The sequence below is a fragment of the Plecotus auritus genome (genome assembly GCF_963455305.1).
Source record: "Plecotus auritus genome assembly, chromosome: 6".
Lineage (NCBI taxonomy): Eukaryota > Metazoa > Chordata > Mammalia > Chiroptera > Vespertilionidae > Plecotus > Plecotus auritus.
In genome coordinates, this window is record NC_137773.1 from 34,168,151 (window position 1) to 34,186,613 (window position 18,463).

The 18,463-nt window shown below is 40.0% G+C and overlaps 1 protein-coding gene across 1 annotated transcript; it reads left to right on the top strand.

The window, feature by feature from the left end:
• Positions 1-4,599: 4,599 nt before the first annotated feature.
• Positions 4,600-14,032, top strand: LECT2 (leukocyte cell derived chemotaxin 2; the record flags this gene model as incomplete). The annotated part of the gene is made up of 4 exons (XM_080675564.1): positions 4,600-4,645; positions 6,177-6,273; positions 8,721-8,866; positions 13,588-14,032. The coding sequence occupies 4 exons, from the start codon at positions 4,600-4,602 to the stop codon at positions 13,752-13,754; spliced, it is 456 nt and encodes a 151-aa protein (XP_080531690.1). The 3' UTR covers positions 13,755-14,032.
• Between the last annotated feature and the right edge of the window lie 4,431 nt (positions 14,033-18,463).

The window sequence follows — 18,463 nt, forward strand, 5'->3', positions numbered from 1 at the left end:
CCTAAATCAGCAGTTTAACATAGCCTGGTGTTTCTAGGTAGGTTCTGTCCAGCGAAACACTGAGGAACAGAGAGGGAGGGAGCCCAGTGTGTTCAGTCAGGTCACCCAGGCCAGCAACCCTTGGCAAAGCACATTGGCCTCATCCCTTTCACGAAGGTGTCCACACTGCCAATCCAAACAAAGATCAAAGAGACTAAAGAAATGATTTCCATGCCCTCTCACAGCGAAGGAAATCCAACAAGGTTTCATTTAAATTTTACCCAAATGGAAGCAGTTGGACATGCCCAGCACTTCTGTTATTTAGTGTGCTAGTAAAACGCTTGGTCTTGTTCTGGTGGGTAGCTCAGTTGATTAGAGTGTCATCCTGCTGCAGGTTTGATCTGTGGCCAGGGCGCATACAAGAAGCAGCCAACGAATGCATACAAAAGTGGAACTACATATTGCTGCCTCTCTCTCTCTCTCTCTCTCTCTCTCTCTCTTTCTTTCTCTCTCCCTCTCTCTCTCTTTCATCAATAAATAAAATTTAAAAAACCATCCTTGGTCTTTCATGTAACTTTTAGTGCTATGGTCAGTTTAAGATAGTGCCTGTTTAATAAAACACTGATGTTTTCCTGACAAGAGACACTAGATAAAAATAAAAAGAGAAACACATACACCCCAAATGTTTGTGGAAAACTTGTTTTATATTTTTTTGAAAGTTTGGGGTAATTTTTGCAATAAGAAGGTATTACTTTTATAATAAGAACAAGGATATAACTACTTAAAAACAAATAAGGAAATTATCAACAAAAGTACACCATTGCCTTAAGACGGTGGTCGGCAAATCACGGCTCTCGAGCCACATGCGGTTCTTTGGCCCCTTGAGTGTGGCTCTTCCACAAAATATCACGGCCTGGGTGAGCCTGTTTTGAAGAAGTGGCGTTAGAAGAAGTTTAAGTTAAAAAATTTGGCTCTCAAAAGAAATTTCAATCGTACTGTTGATATCTGGCTCTGTTGACTAATGAGTTTGCCGACCACTGCCTTAAGAGAAGAAACTCCAGTGTTTAATTTGGCATATGGCTTCTCAGAGAGAAGTAAGAGAATAGGAGAGAAAATTGACAAGGAAAGATGTCTGCCTACCCATACCAGGGGTGTAAACATCTTTAACATTTATCTGCAACAGAGTAAGGGACTCAGAATCAGAACACAGGCTCAGAATCCCTTTGGAGTACACATCCCACATATAAGCATGTTACACGGGCTGCCAGAGTTTTCCCACAAACAAGGCCATCCCTAATGAGATGCTCTCAGGGCTTCAGCTGCCTGTTCCAGGCACAGGACACTGGAAACAGACTGAGGTTTACATCCAATTCCACGTTCTAATAGACGACAAGGAAGATGTCAGTCCATGAGTAGGAATAAACTTGCTCTGATTCCCTTATGTGCTCTAGTTCAGCCCTTCAGTGGACGAGGCCCTGCCATCTCCATCCTGAGATGCTAGGCTGGGGTCAAGGCTCTGCCTGGGGTCCTAGGGCAGGAAGAGGTAAGTGACCCACAGAGAGGTCACCGTATGACACCAGTCTCATGAGTTCACTGCCCTCACCAAATGAAGGGAACAGTCAGACAAAACAAACATTAGCTCTGCTTTTAGCTGGAAAACACCATCAATGACTGAATTTCAGGAAGGGATCAACTAACACTACCAAAAGCCTACGGGCATTCGCTAGTCCTCGTTCTAATACGTGCTAAGTTATTGGCGCTTGTCCATCTCTACTAAAGCAGAAAGCAAGGAGGCTGCTTCCTCATTGATGGGGATATAGTTTGGTTCAAATCAATTCTGTGAACACGTATCGAGGCTTTGTGTTGGGGTTTGGCAGCAGAAGCATTCTCCTCATCCCAGTATTGAGACTAATTTTTCTTTGTCTTGTATTCCTTACACTGAGGACATGCACTTAAACTTGTAGCATAGTTTAGCTAATTTTGAACCTGTTTCTAGACTTGGTAAAAGTTAAGACTGGTTAGCTACACAAACTCAATGACCCCAAACAATATACTATATTCCATATAGCCACATACGTTGGCAGGGTTCCCCCAACCTTTTCTTCTTCTAGCTAATCCATTCAAATTTTATTACATCTCTGATAAATTTTTCCTTTAAATTTTGCATTTTTAATCTGGGGGTGGAGGGGAGAATAAGACTCTATGCTGGGAGGTCACCTTCCAATTTATAACTTTGCCCTCTCTATCAAATAGTTTCTCTCCATTGTTTTCTATTTATGATTTAATATCAATCAATTCTGCTATGGTCTGAATGTTTGTGTCCTCCCCCAAAATCACATGTTGAAATCCCAGTGCCTGTGTGATGATATTAGGAGGTGGGGCCTTTGGGAGGTACTTGACGGGTAACCTGAAGGTTCTGTGCCCGGGTGAAAGAGGACTCATTGCCCGTTGAGGTCTGACTATAGGTGTGGCAGTTGGAGTTGTATAGTGTAAATCTGCAATCCGGCTGAGGGCCCTCCCCAGAACCTGACCATGGTGATACCTTGATCTTAGACTTCCAGCCTCCAGAACTATAAGAAATAAATTTATTTGATTTATAAACCAGTCAATGGTATTTTGTAATAGCACCCCGAATGAACTAAGACAAACACAAAATATTAACATATAAAATCAATGTGTTCATAAACTCCTGGAATATGACCAACCTTCTCACTTTGATATTTCAGTACAAACTCATTACCTACCTTATGGGGAGCAGAAGACAGTTACAGAGAACCAGAGATAAGACAGGAGGAAATGGCTGAACCTACTGGATGAACGTTATTACAGTAATTTAACTCAAGCTTTTCTAGAGATGAGTATGTTGAGCTAAAAGAGGCAAGAAAAGGTTAGTTGGTCTCCACATAGGTAAGAGAGTTTTTTTTTTATCACCACAGCCATCAAACTTGAATTATAGCCAATTTGAATTTCTCTGCCTCCTCCTGGTCCTCTCTATCTTTGGTGAAAGTGCTAAGAAAAATAAAATGGTCAAGGCACGAGGCATGGGGGAGAAATGAGGTCAATTTATAATGCTGATAGTTGAGTGTATCTTGCAAAGGTTAAGTGCTCTTCAGTAATCATAGCCCAACAAGTCACTGTACGTCCACATGTATTTATTTATGAGGAAATATAACTCAGAGAGGATCAAGGTCTTATCCAAATATGTCTATTAACAGATCAGTGTTTCTAATCAAAGAGCTCTAACAGGTGGCAATCATCTGGACATTCCTTACACTCACTGGTTGTACACAAAGAACAAGGACAGTGTCTTCCGGCTCTGAAATACCACTCCAAAAAGGACATAGGCCAGCCTCGTTCGGACAAATGTTCAGTTAGTTAGCTCAGTGGTCGGCAAACTCATCAGTCAACAGAGCCAAATATCAACAGTACAACGACTGAAATTTCTTTTGAGCCAAATTTTTTAAACTTAAACTTCTTCTAATGCCACTTCTTCAAAATAGACTTGCCCAGGCCGTGGTATTTTGTGGAAGAGCCACACTCAAGGGGCCAAAGAGCCACATGTGGGTCACGAGCCATGGTTTGCCGACCACTGAGTTAGCCTATATTTGCTTTAATTCCCTTACTATTTCCTTAAACACAATGGAGTTAATTGTGTTCAACAAGCCTGAGAGCAGGGAATTTTCTAATGTAAATGAGGGGGTGTGCTAGGCTGGCTTCAGCTGGGAGGCTTGGCCAGAATGAGTCTGCTCCATGTGACTGTCATTCTCTCCCTGTAGGTTAGTAGGGGAATGTCCTCCTCATGAAGCAGCAGGACACAAGAAGGGAAATGGAATGACATAAGGCTGGTTAGGGGTCAGGCTCTACTGTTACAGTCAGTAGGGCCTGACCCCTAACTCTGTTGGTCAGAGTGCATCATAGAATCGGAACCACAAATCAGAGGTTGAGAAAACCCCTCTGCTCCTAAGAGTCATGGCAAGGGTGTGGATGCAGGGAGAGGTGGAGATTTGGGGCCCCAATCTCAGTCTCCCACAAAAAGAAGGAAATGCTAATACATATTTTAAATATATAGAGAAGTACAGAGAGCATTATAACAGGTATCCACCTCCAATGATTAACTAATTAATAATTATTATATTTGCTTTTGATATTTTTGTTTTCTATAGATTATTTTAGAGTTTAAGCATTGTGCATCCCTGCACAACTCTGTTTCCCTCCCTGCTCTGAGGTAACTATTATCCTAAAGTTAGTCTGTGCATATTTTTGTATTTTTACTGTATCTGCTGTTATTCACGAAACCACAGCCCTGAGGACAGTCACGCTTCACCTGGTTTGATCACTTTCAGTTAATATTTAGTCAGAATTTCCAATAAAATTAGCTGCTTTTCAGCTCAGAAGTGTTTTTATAGGTCCTACATCTAAACCAAATAGCTAGCCAGGGAATATTAGAAAATGACTTGTTCCATTCTCGTATTTTTTGCCTCGTGTTAAAGAAATGAAAAATGCAGAATTCTAAGGCTAAATAGCTAGAAAATATTTACTCCAACTTGAATATTCTTCAGAGAGAGTGTGGAGCCATTAGAATTATCGGAGGAAGAAACATCACAGGAAAATAAAGGCCACATGTTTTCTTCAGGAGTCCTCCTTTTGGCTGCTTTGATTTCAACTGGTAAGTCAGACACAATTTTAGAATCTCAGCTAATTTGTAAAAACTTATTGCAAGGACAGATTTAAAAGTCAATAACAGCACAATCACAACAGAAACTTGTGTATCTGGATATTAAAAATGCAATAGGAAGAACGGGGTGTTCTCAATGATGTCCACCGAACGCTCTGGTTCTTTAATGAGGGAACCAAAAGTGGAATGGGGGGACTTGAAGAAACGTCTTTCAGTTGTGGTCTAGAACTTAATTAGAACGTAATTAGAAGATTAGTGTAAGAATATGACTTAGAAAATTCCCGATGCAGAGACTGGTGGGATTAGGACAAGGGGAACGCTCCCTTAATAGTCACAGCCTAAGAGAAAAATGAAAAAATTAACAAATTGTCTAGTCTCTGCCTCAGTTCCCAAGGATAAGTATTAGTTGCCACAGCGATGGCATTATATTTTGATCAAGGTGTTGACTTGAAGCGTGCCTCCAAGGTATAAGACTTTTGAAAGAATATTGAAGAATATGCCTAGTGGCCATATTCTGTACCTTCTCTTCATAGCACGTGTATTATTAATAAATAGTAAAATATTGTTAAATAAAACGAGTGATCAAATTAACAGGTTCTGGTTTTGCTTCTGTTTTTGGTTAGTTTGCTTTAAAGTGAAGGATTGAGTCTGTTAACTTCATCTTGCTACGAATGTTAACATTGAAAATCCTGGACATAAAATTCAATTGAACATTTATCAAGTGCTTACTATATTAAAGAGAAGATGCACTGACAAAGTTTGCACAAAATACACAGAGAGCTAGCCCCCTCCTCCGTGTTTTACTGCTTCATAATTTTTTATATAATTGTTTCTACTCTCTTCCCCATCTTCTCTTCTCACTCCACTCTAAGCTAAATTGATTTGACATGTTCATATTTGTAAGGATCTCCCTCTTCCTTGTTTGCAAATGTGAAAGAGATTTATTTAGTAATAAATAAACTTTGATAGTTCAGAGTTTGTTTCTCTAATTCAGCGGTCACCAACCGGTGGTCCGAGGACCACTGGTGGTCCATGAGGTCTGAAAGGTTGGTGACCGCTGCTAATTCAAATATTTTCTTGGATTTGATTATTGGGACTAACAATAAGGAAACATTTCAAAGTTACTTAAGAATTTCTGGAGTTATTTCTTTAAATAAATCAACCTGTTTGATTATTTTCCTTAACCCCATGCCAAACAATGAACAAAGAAAATTTGAAAAGCACACTTTATGCCATTTGTTAGTGGATAATCTGAAACTATAATGATGGAGGTTAATGCCTATCAACAGACACACTTACAAATACTCTATATGTCATAAAATGGACTTTTGTGGCCAGAGAAAAAGCCAATTTTACATCTGAACCAGGAATTAAAGGAAGACCTTACCTTAAACTATAGAATGTTAGGGACAAATTACAGCAAAAACAAGATTTTCAGAATCCACTGGAAGACTTACAAGGCAAATGGAGGTTGGAAATACGTGAGATCGGGAAATCTGCCTCTTGTGTTTCTCCTTTTCAGTGCTGGCGGGGCCGTGGGCTAATCTATGTGCTGGCAAGTCTTCCAATGAGATCAGGACGTGTGACAGCCATGGCTGTGGCCAGTACTCTGCTCAGAGGTATGTTTACCATATGCTTTCTGGGCTCTTGACCTCCTTGCTTAGCGTGCTTGCCTTATGTTTCCTCAAGTGCTCATGATCATTTCCTCTGACAACAGGAAAACTCGGAGATGAAACCAGTTACATTACTGTCTTTGGAGCAACTTCCAAGAACTCTGCTTCAAGTATGGGCTCTGAATTGGGAACAGAGTGTGGAATAAGGAAAAGGGGAAGGGGAGCAAACAGTGTTTTCCCACGGTGACTTATTTCACCTGGTTTTTCCAAGGTGAAAATCAAGCATCACTATCCCATTTCATAGATGAGGAACTTGAACTGAGGCACCAAAGGGCTAAGGGACCTGCCAAACACAGCTGGAGGTGGTGAAAGCTGACTAGGATTCAGGCCTTAGGATCCTCTTTCCATCAAACCAGTGTTACTAACCTAGCCTCTGGGAGCTGAACACCGGAGGTGGCCCTAAGCAGGCAATTTATTTCAGACAATGAGGAACAGAATTGTGAGTTTTCAGTAACGTACAGTATCACCTTGGGAGTACCACTCTCTGATGAAATAGCTGGGTGTTCAATTGCATTATTGACCTTCACTCACATTGTAGTGGAACTCTCACTTATACAGATAACTAGAGGCCCGGACCACGACATCCATGCACTTGTGGGGAGCGGTCCCTCAGCCTGGCCTTCACCCTCTTACAGTCCAGGACCCCTTGGGGGATGTCCGCCTGCTGGCTTAGGCCTGCTCCCCCTGTAAACCGGCAGTCAGACATCCCTCTTGTAGTCTGGGGCTCTTGCAGTCCGGGACCCCTCATTCCTTACCACCCACTTTCCTGCAGCAGAGGTGGGAGAGGCTCCTGCCACCGCTGCTCCATTTGCCAGCCACGAGCCCTGCTTCTGGCTGAGCGGCACTTCCCCTGTGGGAGCACACTGACTACCAGGGGGCAGTTCCTGCGTTGAGCATCTGCCCCCTGGTGGTCAGTGCACGTTATAGTGACCAGTCCTTCTGCCTTTTGGTCCATTTGCATATTAGGGTTTTATTGTATAGGACTAGAGACCCAGTGCACGAAATTCGTGCACGGGTTGGGGGGGGGGATGTCCCTCAGCCCAGCCTGCACCCTTTCCAATCCAGGACTGCTGGCTCCCAACTGCTCACCTGCCTGCCTTCCTGATTGCCCCTAACCACTTCTGCCTGCCAGCCTGATCACCCCCTAACCACTCCCCTGCCAGCCTGATTGATGCCTAACTGCTCCCCTGCCAGCCTGATTGCCCCTAACTGCCCTCCCCTGCAGGCCTGGTCACCCCTAACTGCCCTCCCCTGAAGGCCTGGTCACCCCCAACTGTTCTCCCCTGCAGGCCTGGGTCCCCCCCCCAACTTCCCTCCTCTGCCGGCCTGGTCAGCCCTAACTGCCCTCCCCTGCAGGCTTGATCGCCCCCAACTGCCCTCCCTTGCAGGCCTGGTCCCTCCTAACTGCCCTCTCCTGCTGACCTGATCCCTCCCAACTGCCCTCCCCTGCTGGCCATCTTGTGGCAGCCATCTTGTGTCCACATGGGGGCAGCCATCTTTGACCACATGGGGGCAGCCATCTTGTGTGTTGGAGTGATGGTCAATTTGCATATTACTCTTTTATTAGATAGGATACTTACAAAATAACCTCAAGCACCTGGAGATATACCTAAGAGATGGGAAATATGGAAAAATGGTTTCTTAATTGCCAAAATTAAGACTCAATTAGTCCCTACTTTAAAGTTTTTGCACTTGACTTATATAATAACTTAAGGGCTCTTCACTTGGAACCTGCTCAGTGTTGCTTTATATCATCTAACAATCCTGGTACGTCTTGAGTTTTCAGGCAGGAGCCCATTAGAAAGGAGAAGAGGCTGGCAAGAGCGGGCATACTGACAACAGTGAGGACTGTTAGCGACAACCTCAAGAAATCTCACAATCTGGAAACATTCCGTGTTTGTGCTACACGTACTTTAGTAAAGACAGGCAGCATCACTCACTATATTAAAATAGCACGTACAGTAAATGATGTTTGTAATAACTTCTGGATCGCTGAGGGAAAAACACGACTAGGGTAACATAAGATTCTTTTATGACAGACTCCCATAAAAAGACAACTCTTTCCTAAGTGGTCTATATTAAAATGTACTCATATAGCTTGCTTCATTTCCCCCAAATGCCATATAATAACAATAGCTAATATTTTTAAAGGCTTCCCAAGTGCCAAATACTATCTTAAATGCTTTAATCTTTACAACATGGTTATTACTACTTTCAGGGAAGGAGGTTAAAATTGGGTAAAACAGAATGAAGAAAACTGGGACGTCCTAATATGCTCTAGCAGCTTCAATTGTTGAAACCCTGGTCTGGGAACAGAGCACTAACACCACACTCCTGGGCAATAAAGCTCCCAGGGCAATTCCTGAGTCTCTTCATTCTTATCTGCATCCTAGAAACCATAGGCCTCACCAGGGTGTGGACGTCTTGTGCTCTGATGGATCTACTGTGTATGCACCTTTCAGTGGAATGATTGTGGGCCAGGAGAAACCTTATAAAAACAAAAATGCCATCAATAATGGTGTTCGGATATCTGGAAGAGGTAAGAGGTGGTGGATATGTCTGGGACACATACGGAGATGTTGGGTATTTATTTATTGAATGCATATTCCATAATTGAAATTTCATACTTCCTTCAAGATGATAAAACCTATAACATAAAGGACTTAGTGTAGCGAACTGAAACAGCAAATGCATCTCCAAAGATGTTACACTGGTTTCCTGGAGTCATCTGCTTTTACGCACACACTCCGTCTACTCCTCTAGCTAACTGAGGGCTTTCTTCCCGTGGCCCATGTGGTTTTGCTTAACAATCTATAAACAAAACCACTTTCAGCAATACTAGCTATCATGAATAGATACTTTCATTTACCAAAATTCCACAATTGGAAAACGCTGGCCTTCCCACAAGAGTTGACTGTGGAGTATTTACAAAGCCCTCTATATTCTAGGCAAAGCTGTGTCTGCTGGCATCCCAGGGACTGGGATTGTAACGTACACACAGAAACGTGCACAAAGCCTAAGTGTACAGCTCCATGAATTTTTACAAAGTGAATGCACCTATGTAACCAGCACCCAGATCAAGACAAAGAACAGCAGCAGCATCCCAGAGACCATACGTGCTACTTTTTTCATTATTCCCAGCAAGGGCAATCGCTGTCCCTCCATATGCTAGTTTTGCCTGTTTTTGAAGATGATATAAATAGAATTAAACAGCATGCAGTCTCTTTTATAGGGCTTCTTTCCATCCACATCATGTTTGTGAGATTCATCCATATTTTACACATCGTTTTAGTTCATTCTTATTGCTTTATATAGTATTCCATTACATGCATATATCTTAATCTATTTAGTCATTCTTCTCTACATGGACATCTGGTCAGTATTCAGTGTTAGGGATTATGAAAATGCTGCTATGAACTTTCTTGCACATGTCTTTTAAGGAACATGAACATGCATTTCTGTTGGCAGTGAGTCCAGAGGACAATCCCTTTACCAAGTAAGAAGCATTTTGTGAGGGAGCCCATGTCCCTGAGGAACTATATAATGGCTTAGGCTTGAATGACAAGAGAAGCTGCTGCCGTTGAATGAAGTCCACTTAGTAGTCAAGGCCAAGGTTGGCATGGTTACCTAACAGGCAGTAGAGGTGAAGCAGTCATCAGATTTGTCTGAAGCCCGGAAATCTGAGGCCTTGTCTAGTTAATCATGGAGACCCTAGAATGAAATAGGTGGGCAGCCTACTAAAGCCTTATTTGATTTGTATACATGGAAACACTCTAGGCCTGATGAACAGAATTCTGACTTCAATCATCACAACAATGGGTTAAAATCCACCCCACCCCAATTCCCGGACTTGAGCCAGCTCACAGTCCCAGGGCCCCTTGAGTAAAAGGAAGGCTGAGTCTCTTTGAGGAAGGGCTCTGTCACACAGCCAAAAATTTATACTGTAAACCTTACTTCCAGCCATTCCCAAAGGGACCTGCGGCTATTTAGCAGAATGTACACTGGGGAAGAAGAAATAATTAGGCTTTTCAGAGATTATTGGACTCTTACTCAAAACTGATACTAATTCTTAGAGACTCAAAAGGCCACTGTGGTCCATCAGTCAGACTAGGGGCTTGTAAGGTCAGATAATCAATGTACATTTCACTAGGGTCCATTTTACAATGGGCCCAGTGCATCCACAAATCCACCCTGGGGCAATTTCCCCAGTTATATAATTAGAATTATTACACTCAGCAACTGGCAGGATGCTGTGGGAGAGGAAGTGCTGGGTCACTTGGTCTATGTGTATCTTCAGCCTTAGTAGATACTGGCATAATTTCCCAAAGTAGTACCACTTACACTCCAAACAAGGGTATACGAAAGTTCCAGTGGCTTCACACACAATACTTGTGTTATCTACCTTTCTCTTTTCAGCCATTCCGATGAGTATGTAGTGATATCTTGTTTAGCTTTAATTTGCATTTTCCTAATGGCTAATAAAATTGAGCATTTTTCATATTTATTGATAATATGGATATTGCCTTTTGTGAAGTGCCTATTCAAGTATTTTTCTCTTTCTTAATTGTATTTTCCTTACTGGTCTGTAGGAGTGTTTTTTTTTTGTGTGTGTGTGTTTTTTTTATATTTTATTGGTTTTTTACAGAGAGGAAGGAAGAGGGATAGATAGTCAGAAACATCGATGAGAGAGAAACATCGATCAGCTGCCTCCTGCACACCTCCCACTGGGGATGTGCCCGCAACCAAGTTACATGCCCTTGACCGGAATCGAACCCGGGACCCTTCAGTCCGCAGGCTGACGCTCTATCCACTGAGCCAAACCGGTTTTGGCTGTAGGAGTGTTTTGTATATTCTGGATACAAGTCCTTTGCCAGATATATGTATTGCAAATATCCTCTCTCACTTTATGGGTTGTTTTTCACTTTCTTACTGTTTCTTTCAATAAATAAAAATTCTTGTTTTTAATGCAGCCCAATTTAGTATTATTTTCCTTTATTGTTAACAGTTTTACCTACTTAAGATACATTTTCCTACCCTGAAGTCATTAAGATATTCTCCCTATGTTTTCATCTATAAGATTCATCTTTCATATTTAGGTTTATAATCCACCTGGGCTTGTGTAAGGAATGAGATAGGGATCAAGATTTTTCTCCATGTTGATATCTAATTAACTCAGTACCATTGGCTTGATATGATCATTTTTTTCCCTACTGCACTTCAAGATCTTTTGTCCTAAATCAGGGTCTGAATATATGTGGGTCAGTTTCTGTGGTTCTTTCCATTGTGTTTCATCAGTCATTTGTCAATCTTCCAAAAATAATACACTGAATTAACTGCTATAGCTTTAAAATACATCGTGATATCTCATAGTATAAATCTTCCAACTTTGTTTTTCTTTCAGGTTGTCTTGGCAGTACTTGGTTATTTGCATTTCCAAATTGTAAACTCAGTTTCTCAATTTCCACTAAAAGCCTGTTGGGACTTTGATTGAATTTTCACTGATTATATAGGCTATATTGAGAAGAACTTCCATCTTGAAAGTAATGAATCCCCCAATCAATGAAAGTTTTATATCCTCCATGTATTTAGGTCTTCTTGCATTGCGGTATTAGCAGTTGTTGTACTGGTTCTCAGTGTGGAGGTCTTGCACATCTATATAATAAAAGCCTAAGCAACCATTACAGCAGAACGACCAGAACAACCGGTCGCTATGATGCACACTGACCACCAAGGGGCAGACGCTCAATGCAGGAGCTGCCCCCTGGTGGTCAGTGCGCTACCACAGGGGGAGTGCCGCTCAGCCAGAAGCTGGGTTCATGGCTGGCAGTGGCGGGAGCCTCTCCCGCCTCCGCAGCAGCACTAAGGAGCAGCAAGCCAAGCAGTAAGGAGCAGCGAGCAGGCAGGCAGTAAGAAGCAAGGGGTCCCGGACTAGAAGACGGTGCAGGCCGGGCTGAGGGACCTCCCCCCACCCGTGCATGAATTTTGTGCACCGGTCCTCTAGTATTCATATATACATAAGACACACCTTATTGATTTTGTCTAGATCTTCTATGAAAGTACTATCCAAAGAAATATAATAAAAACCACATAAGTAATTTTAAATTTTCTAGGAGTCACATAAAGTAAAAATTAAGAGGTGAAATTAATAATATATTTAACTCAGTATCTCCAGAATATTTTTATTTCAAAATGCAATTAATATAAATATTATTAATATTTTACTTTCTTGGGGGTACTATCATCAAAATCCAGTACATACCTTGTACTTAGAGCACATCTAGTTCAGATTAGCTGCATTTCAAGTGCTAACTAGCCACATGTGGCTAGTGGCTATCGTGTTGTATGGCATAATTCTATAGCCTTACTGATGTTTTCTGTTCACTTGACTTGTTTTTAATGATATAAATGTGTTGAAGTCTTCTGTTAGTAGTGGGTTTCATTTATCTCTCCTTGCATCTCCTGAAGTCTGTTTTATACAGATGGTTTCTGTGTTATTTAGCACATGGACAGTTGTCACTATTGCGTCATCATTGGATTTAGCATTATAAATTGTCCTCCTTTGTCTTGTTTCAATGCTTTTGGCCTGAATTCCACTCTCTCATAACATGATCATAACCCTTGCTTTTCTTTTTGCTTCCATTTTCTTGGCAAATATCTGTCCATTCCTTAACTTTTAGCCTTTTACAATTATTGTTTTTCTATGCAGCATAGAGTAGGGTTTTCCTTTCCAAGTCAATAGAAAATTCTATTTAATAGACGAGATAACATTTATAGATATAACATTGTCATACGACATTATAATTACAGTATTATATTAACTCTATTTCTCTATTTGGTGGGTCTTTAAATTTTTTTTATTTTGGTATTTAGAAAGATTTGTATTCTTGTGATAGTTCTTTCCATTTTTCCTTGTCTTTAAAGTCTAATAGTTTAATTAGAATATGCCTTAGAGTTGACATTATTCCAGGTCAATATTCTCAGCTATCTAGTGTTTTTCTGCTATTATTTAATGCTTTAATTAAATTGTCATTTATTCTTCCTTGGACATCTTGCAATTTTTGTCTTTATTTCTTATATGATTTTGTCATTTCTTTCTACTCCCCCATTGAGTTCAATCAACTCTCTTTTCTTTTTGTGTTTTGTGTGTGTGTGTGTGTGTGTGTGTGTGTGTGTGTGTTATTTCTGTTCTTATTTTTTTTTAAATTTCTGATTCTAGGCTATTAAAACCCAGATAATAAATAATTTCTTCTTTTCTTTTAGGTTTCTGTATTAAAATGTTCTACATTAAGCCAATTAAATATAAAGGTTCTATCAAGAAGGGAGAAAAACTGGGCATTCTGTTGCCCTTGCAGAAAGTTTATCCTGGCATACAATCCCACGTACACATTGAAAACTGTGACCTGAGTGACCCCACCGTGTACCTATAAATGGAAGACAGATGACTAGATCATCAAGATAGAAAGCCATCTTCCTAAAACCAAATGCATATGCTGCTTTCCAAGAAATTTATGTTCAAATAGAAACATGATAAGTGCAAGGAAGAAAACAGTATTTTGATTTCAACTCACTGCCACTTCCATGTTTTTTTATGTCAACTAATTTCTCATGGCTCTCTAAACTTTTGGTAACTTATATCTGGGGTGGTGGCTTTCTCTCTCTTAATATTTCTTAGTCCTAAATACGTAGAATAAATAAACATGTAAATTCAAGTTAGTCCAGACTGCATTTTTAATGATTCTAAAACTAGACTTTGCTTAGGAAAAAAAAATCTTTAATCCGTATTTATGGTAAAAGAATAGAGGTTTGTACAATGCTGAACACACATACATACTGAATGGGTATTAACTGAATAAATTGGAGGCTTCTTTTGAGTTAAGGTTGTGGAGAATTTCAGCAATATCCTTAGGTTTGTCAAACTGGTTGGAGCGTGAGCTGTTTGCATGAATAGAACATAATTTACTGGTCTTTATATTTCCACATTCTATATAAGTGGTAGATCTTCTAAGTAATGAATAATGGCAGTCTAAGAAAATATGTAATACTAGAGGCCTGGTACATGAAATTCGTGCACGGGGGTGGAGGGTCCCCTCAGCCCAGCCTGCACCTCTCCAATCCAGGACCACTGGCTCCTAACTGCTCACTTGCCTGCCTACCTGAACGCTCCTAACTGCCCCCCCCTGCTGGCCTGGTCACCCCCAACTGTCCCCCCTGCTGGCCTGGTTGCCCCCAACTGCCCCTCCTGCTGGCCTGGTTGCCCCCAACTGCCACCGCCGCTGGTCTGGCTGCCCCTTACTGCACCCCTGCCATCCTGGTCACCCCACATAGCCTGCTTGTTCAGTCATTTGGTAGCCCCTCACTAAACCCCCTGCTGGCCTGGTCGCCCCACACAGCCCTCTGTTCGGTCGTTTGGTCATCCCTCACTAACCCCCCTGCCGGCCAAGTTGCCCTACGCAGCCTGCTGCTCAGTCATTTGGTCGTCCCTCACTAACCCCCCTGCTGGCCTGGTCACCCCATGCAGCCTGTTGGTCGTCTGTTCAGTTGCGATGGTCACTTGGGCTCATATATATATATATATATATATATATATATATATATATATATATGCATATATATAGATATAGATATAGATATAGATATAGATATATATAGATTCTAGATTTCAGTATGATTGCATTACATGGCATACTAGAAAGAGAAAGAGGTCTATCCTAACCTAAAGTATCTCAGGGGAACCAAGCCAGTCAGCCTCACCTAGCCATATACGAACGATAGCTACTTATTTCTACACATCATTGTATACCTATATTATTATTTCCTGGTTATATTGGCAACAGGTGCCAACATGAAATAACCATACAAATGTTCAAAGGACCAGAAATAATTATGGCTCCCTAGATTTTAGTCAGTCAGTAAGAAGTGAATAAGTTGAATTCATCATTCTGGAAATATCCTTCATGAATTTTTGCTTAAATCCTTTTGGAGTGTAGAAAACTCCAGCAGAATGACTCCATTCTTAGTGTAGATATGTTAGAGGAAAGTGAAATTAATTGAACTTACTTTACTACTGGTGAGAAGTGGCTGCAGTTGTATACTAGGACACAGGTATAAGAATGTTCATGACATCACTATTTGTCAGAGCAAAACCTGGAACAACTCAAGTGCCCATCAACAGTGAGATGGACAAATAAATTGTGGTTATAGAATGGAATATTACAAAGCACTCATAATAAATAATCCTCAACTAACGACAAAATGGATGAATCACAGCAATACTCAGGAAAATCTCAATATAACGGGCCATTTCGGGCGAGGGGCTGTCCATTATATAATCAAGTAGGTTTGCTGAATGCATATGTCAAAAAAGTGACAAATTAGTTAGTTTACCTGTCTTTCTTATGTAGACACATTTGTGTAATTAAAATTAAGTATGCATGAAAAGTTTAATTTCATAGAAAAGTTTTCTATATGTAGTAGAGTAATTTTAAATTTATGCTGAGTAGGTCTAGTAAATGCATGCATTCACCAGTCAGCACGAGTAAACAAATGCACACGGCTGGGACGTGGCTTAGCACGTGTCGGAACATCAGCGGGCACACGTTAAAACTGCTGTGTAAAGTTATGCCATGCCACAACAGAACTAATTAGCACCCATGATGATTACGTGCTAATCATTCACTGAACATTGTTTTTGAGCGGTGACTGTTGGATTTAAATATATAGACTATCGTTTGAGATATGTAATATTTATTTATGTTGGCAAAATTACTAGTGTTTTTTTCCAAGATATGGCCTATTTGTTAAAATTTGTTAAAAATAAGTCACTTAATAACAAAAACCAACCTGTTAATTTAATTGTAAGCAAATCTTGGTTAAAAGCATTTTAAGATTAATAGGGTATTAATTTTCACATATGACATACGAGCCAGAGATTTTGTTCATTAAATCTGAAGTTTGTTAAACTGAGGTCCGCAAAATCGAGGGTTTACTGTAATACTGAGTGTAAAAAAAAAAAAAAAGTCCAAAAGATCAAATATAGCATGAATACTCTTTTTATAAAGTCACAACAATTAAAACTACAACATAATTTTTAGGAACACATAATTATGTGATAAATATATATATATAAAAGAAATCAAACAAATAATGAACACTAGTTACCTAAGGACTTGATAGGACAGAAAAACTCTGGAAAATTTAAGTTACTATCAATGCTGTAGTTCTACACCTGGGAGGTGATTTCATGAGTATTTATTATTATGAATTATATGTTATAGATATAATAGGACTTGCAGAGGGGTGGCCAGGAAAAAGTGTTAATGATGGTTTTCAGATAGTTTAGAGTCTACACAAGGTATACCCAGTTAGATACTATTCTCTACTGTGTTATACAAGGCTAGCAAATTAAGAATTTAATTTTTAAAAAAATGAAAACTATAACCAGCACTGCCTGGCTTGATAACCTACCTTATTTATCTCCATAGTGCCAAATAACTTTAGATTGTCTCTAAAAATTACATTTTTTTTCCCCAAAGGACAAAAGCTATGCTTCCACTGAGAACATAAAACAAGAACACAGTACAGACTTTAAAGGAAATTTTTAAAGAGCTCTAAAATGTTTAAATAATGAAATATATAGCCTTCTAAATACTCAACCTTCTGAAATGATTCTTTTAAAAACCAGACTCGTTACCTGGATGGAGAGCTTCCCCAAGATAGAGCAAGAACTGTGCCTTCTGCCTAGCATTCCACAAGCACGCTCATATCTGTTGAATGGAAATGCAGACCAAGGACTTCTTTCTTATGAAGAACTAGAGTACAGCGCCCTCTGGTGTATTATATCAGAGTTTTGTTTTCTTTTTTACTAGTAATTTCTGTTTCTTTCAGGTTGGAGTGTCAAAATGTTCAGTGTAAAGTATTACAAAGGTTCAAATGACAGAGAAGTAATAGTAATGAGTAACTTATTTTTCCTTAGTGAAAGTGATTATAATATTTAAAAATTGTAGTGTCGGGTATTAAGTTCATTGACTATAATAATGTGAACAAAATCAATTTTTATTTTGAAAATGTTTTTAAGTTTTTTGCAGAAAGGTAATTTAATGGAAATATAAGATAAGTGGTCAATTTAAAGGGCCAGACCTATAGAGGGAAGAATTCTTATATCCTGTGACACTTGTCACATTTAGTAGCATATCGAGAACAATACATATAATTTTAAAATCTTCCCAAATCCCTAGTATTTAGCATAATACAAATGAGCCCATGAAGGTTTATAAGGGAGGAAAACAAAAATGTGAGAATCTTATTTTTGTGTCTCTTCAGTGCAACCTACGATAGAATCTTTTCTCCCATTCTCTCCATTTACACTTTGCCTACAAAATTATCCTAACTTTTCCAGAACCCTTTAACAAACTCAAAAACACGAATTTTATATGAACAAGTTGCTTACAGAACTAAGATACTTTTAAAAGCCTAAAGCTCAAAATCCATCTAATATCAAACTCTTTCATTTATCTAGAATCCTCTAATCTGAGGCAAACAGTACTTTTCATGGACTTCCACCGTAAATGGAGACATTTTCATTAAATGAGGCATCAAGAATACTCCATATTTCCTCATCTTGTTTTTGGTTGTCCCAAATACGTTTGCTCTTCAATTTGTCAACCCAATAAGACCAACCAGGGTCATTTAATTGAGCAGATGAGTTTTACTCTGAGTTTTGCTCTAAGAGTTATTATAGTACTCAGTTCTCTAGATTCAACTACTGGGCCACTGAAGATCATATGTAAAAGAGGGCATTTGTACTCATTACCTCTCTATGATGGTGAGCTATGGGGAGAACTCCCCCTCAACCCCCTTTTCCTCCAGTCCTTTTCTGTTTGCTTCATTATCCTCTAGTGCAAACACCACTGGAACTCTATCACCTTACCTTACCATTCAGGAATATATACTTTATATATTCTTTTATTGATTACCAGAGAGAGAAGAAGAGGGGGGAGAGAGAGAGAGAGAGAGAGAGAGAGAGAGAGAGAGAGAGAGAGAGAGAGAGAGAGAGAGAGAGAAACATCGATGAGAGGAACATCATCAATCAGCTGCCTTCTGCATGCCCTCTACTGGGGATCGAGTCCACAACCTGAGC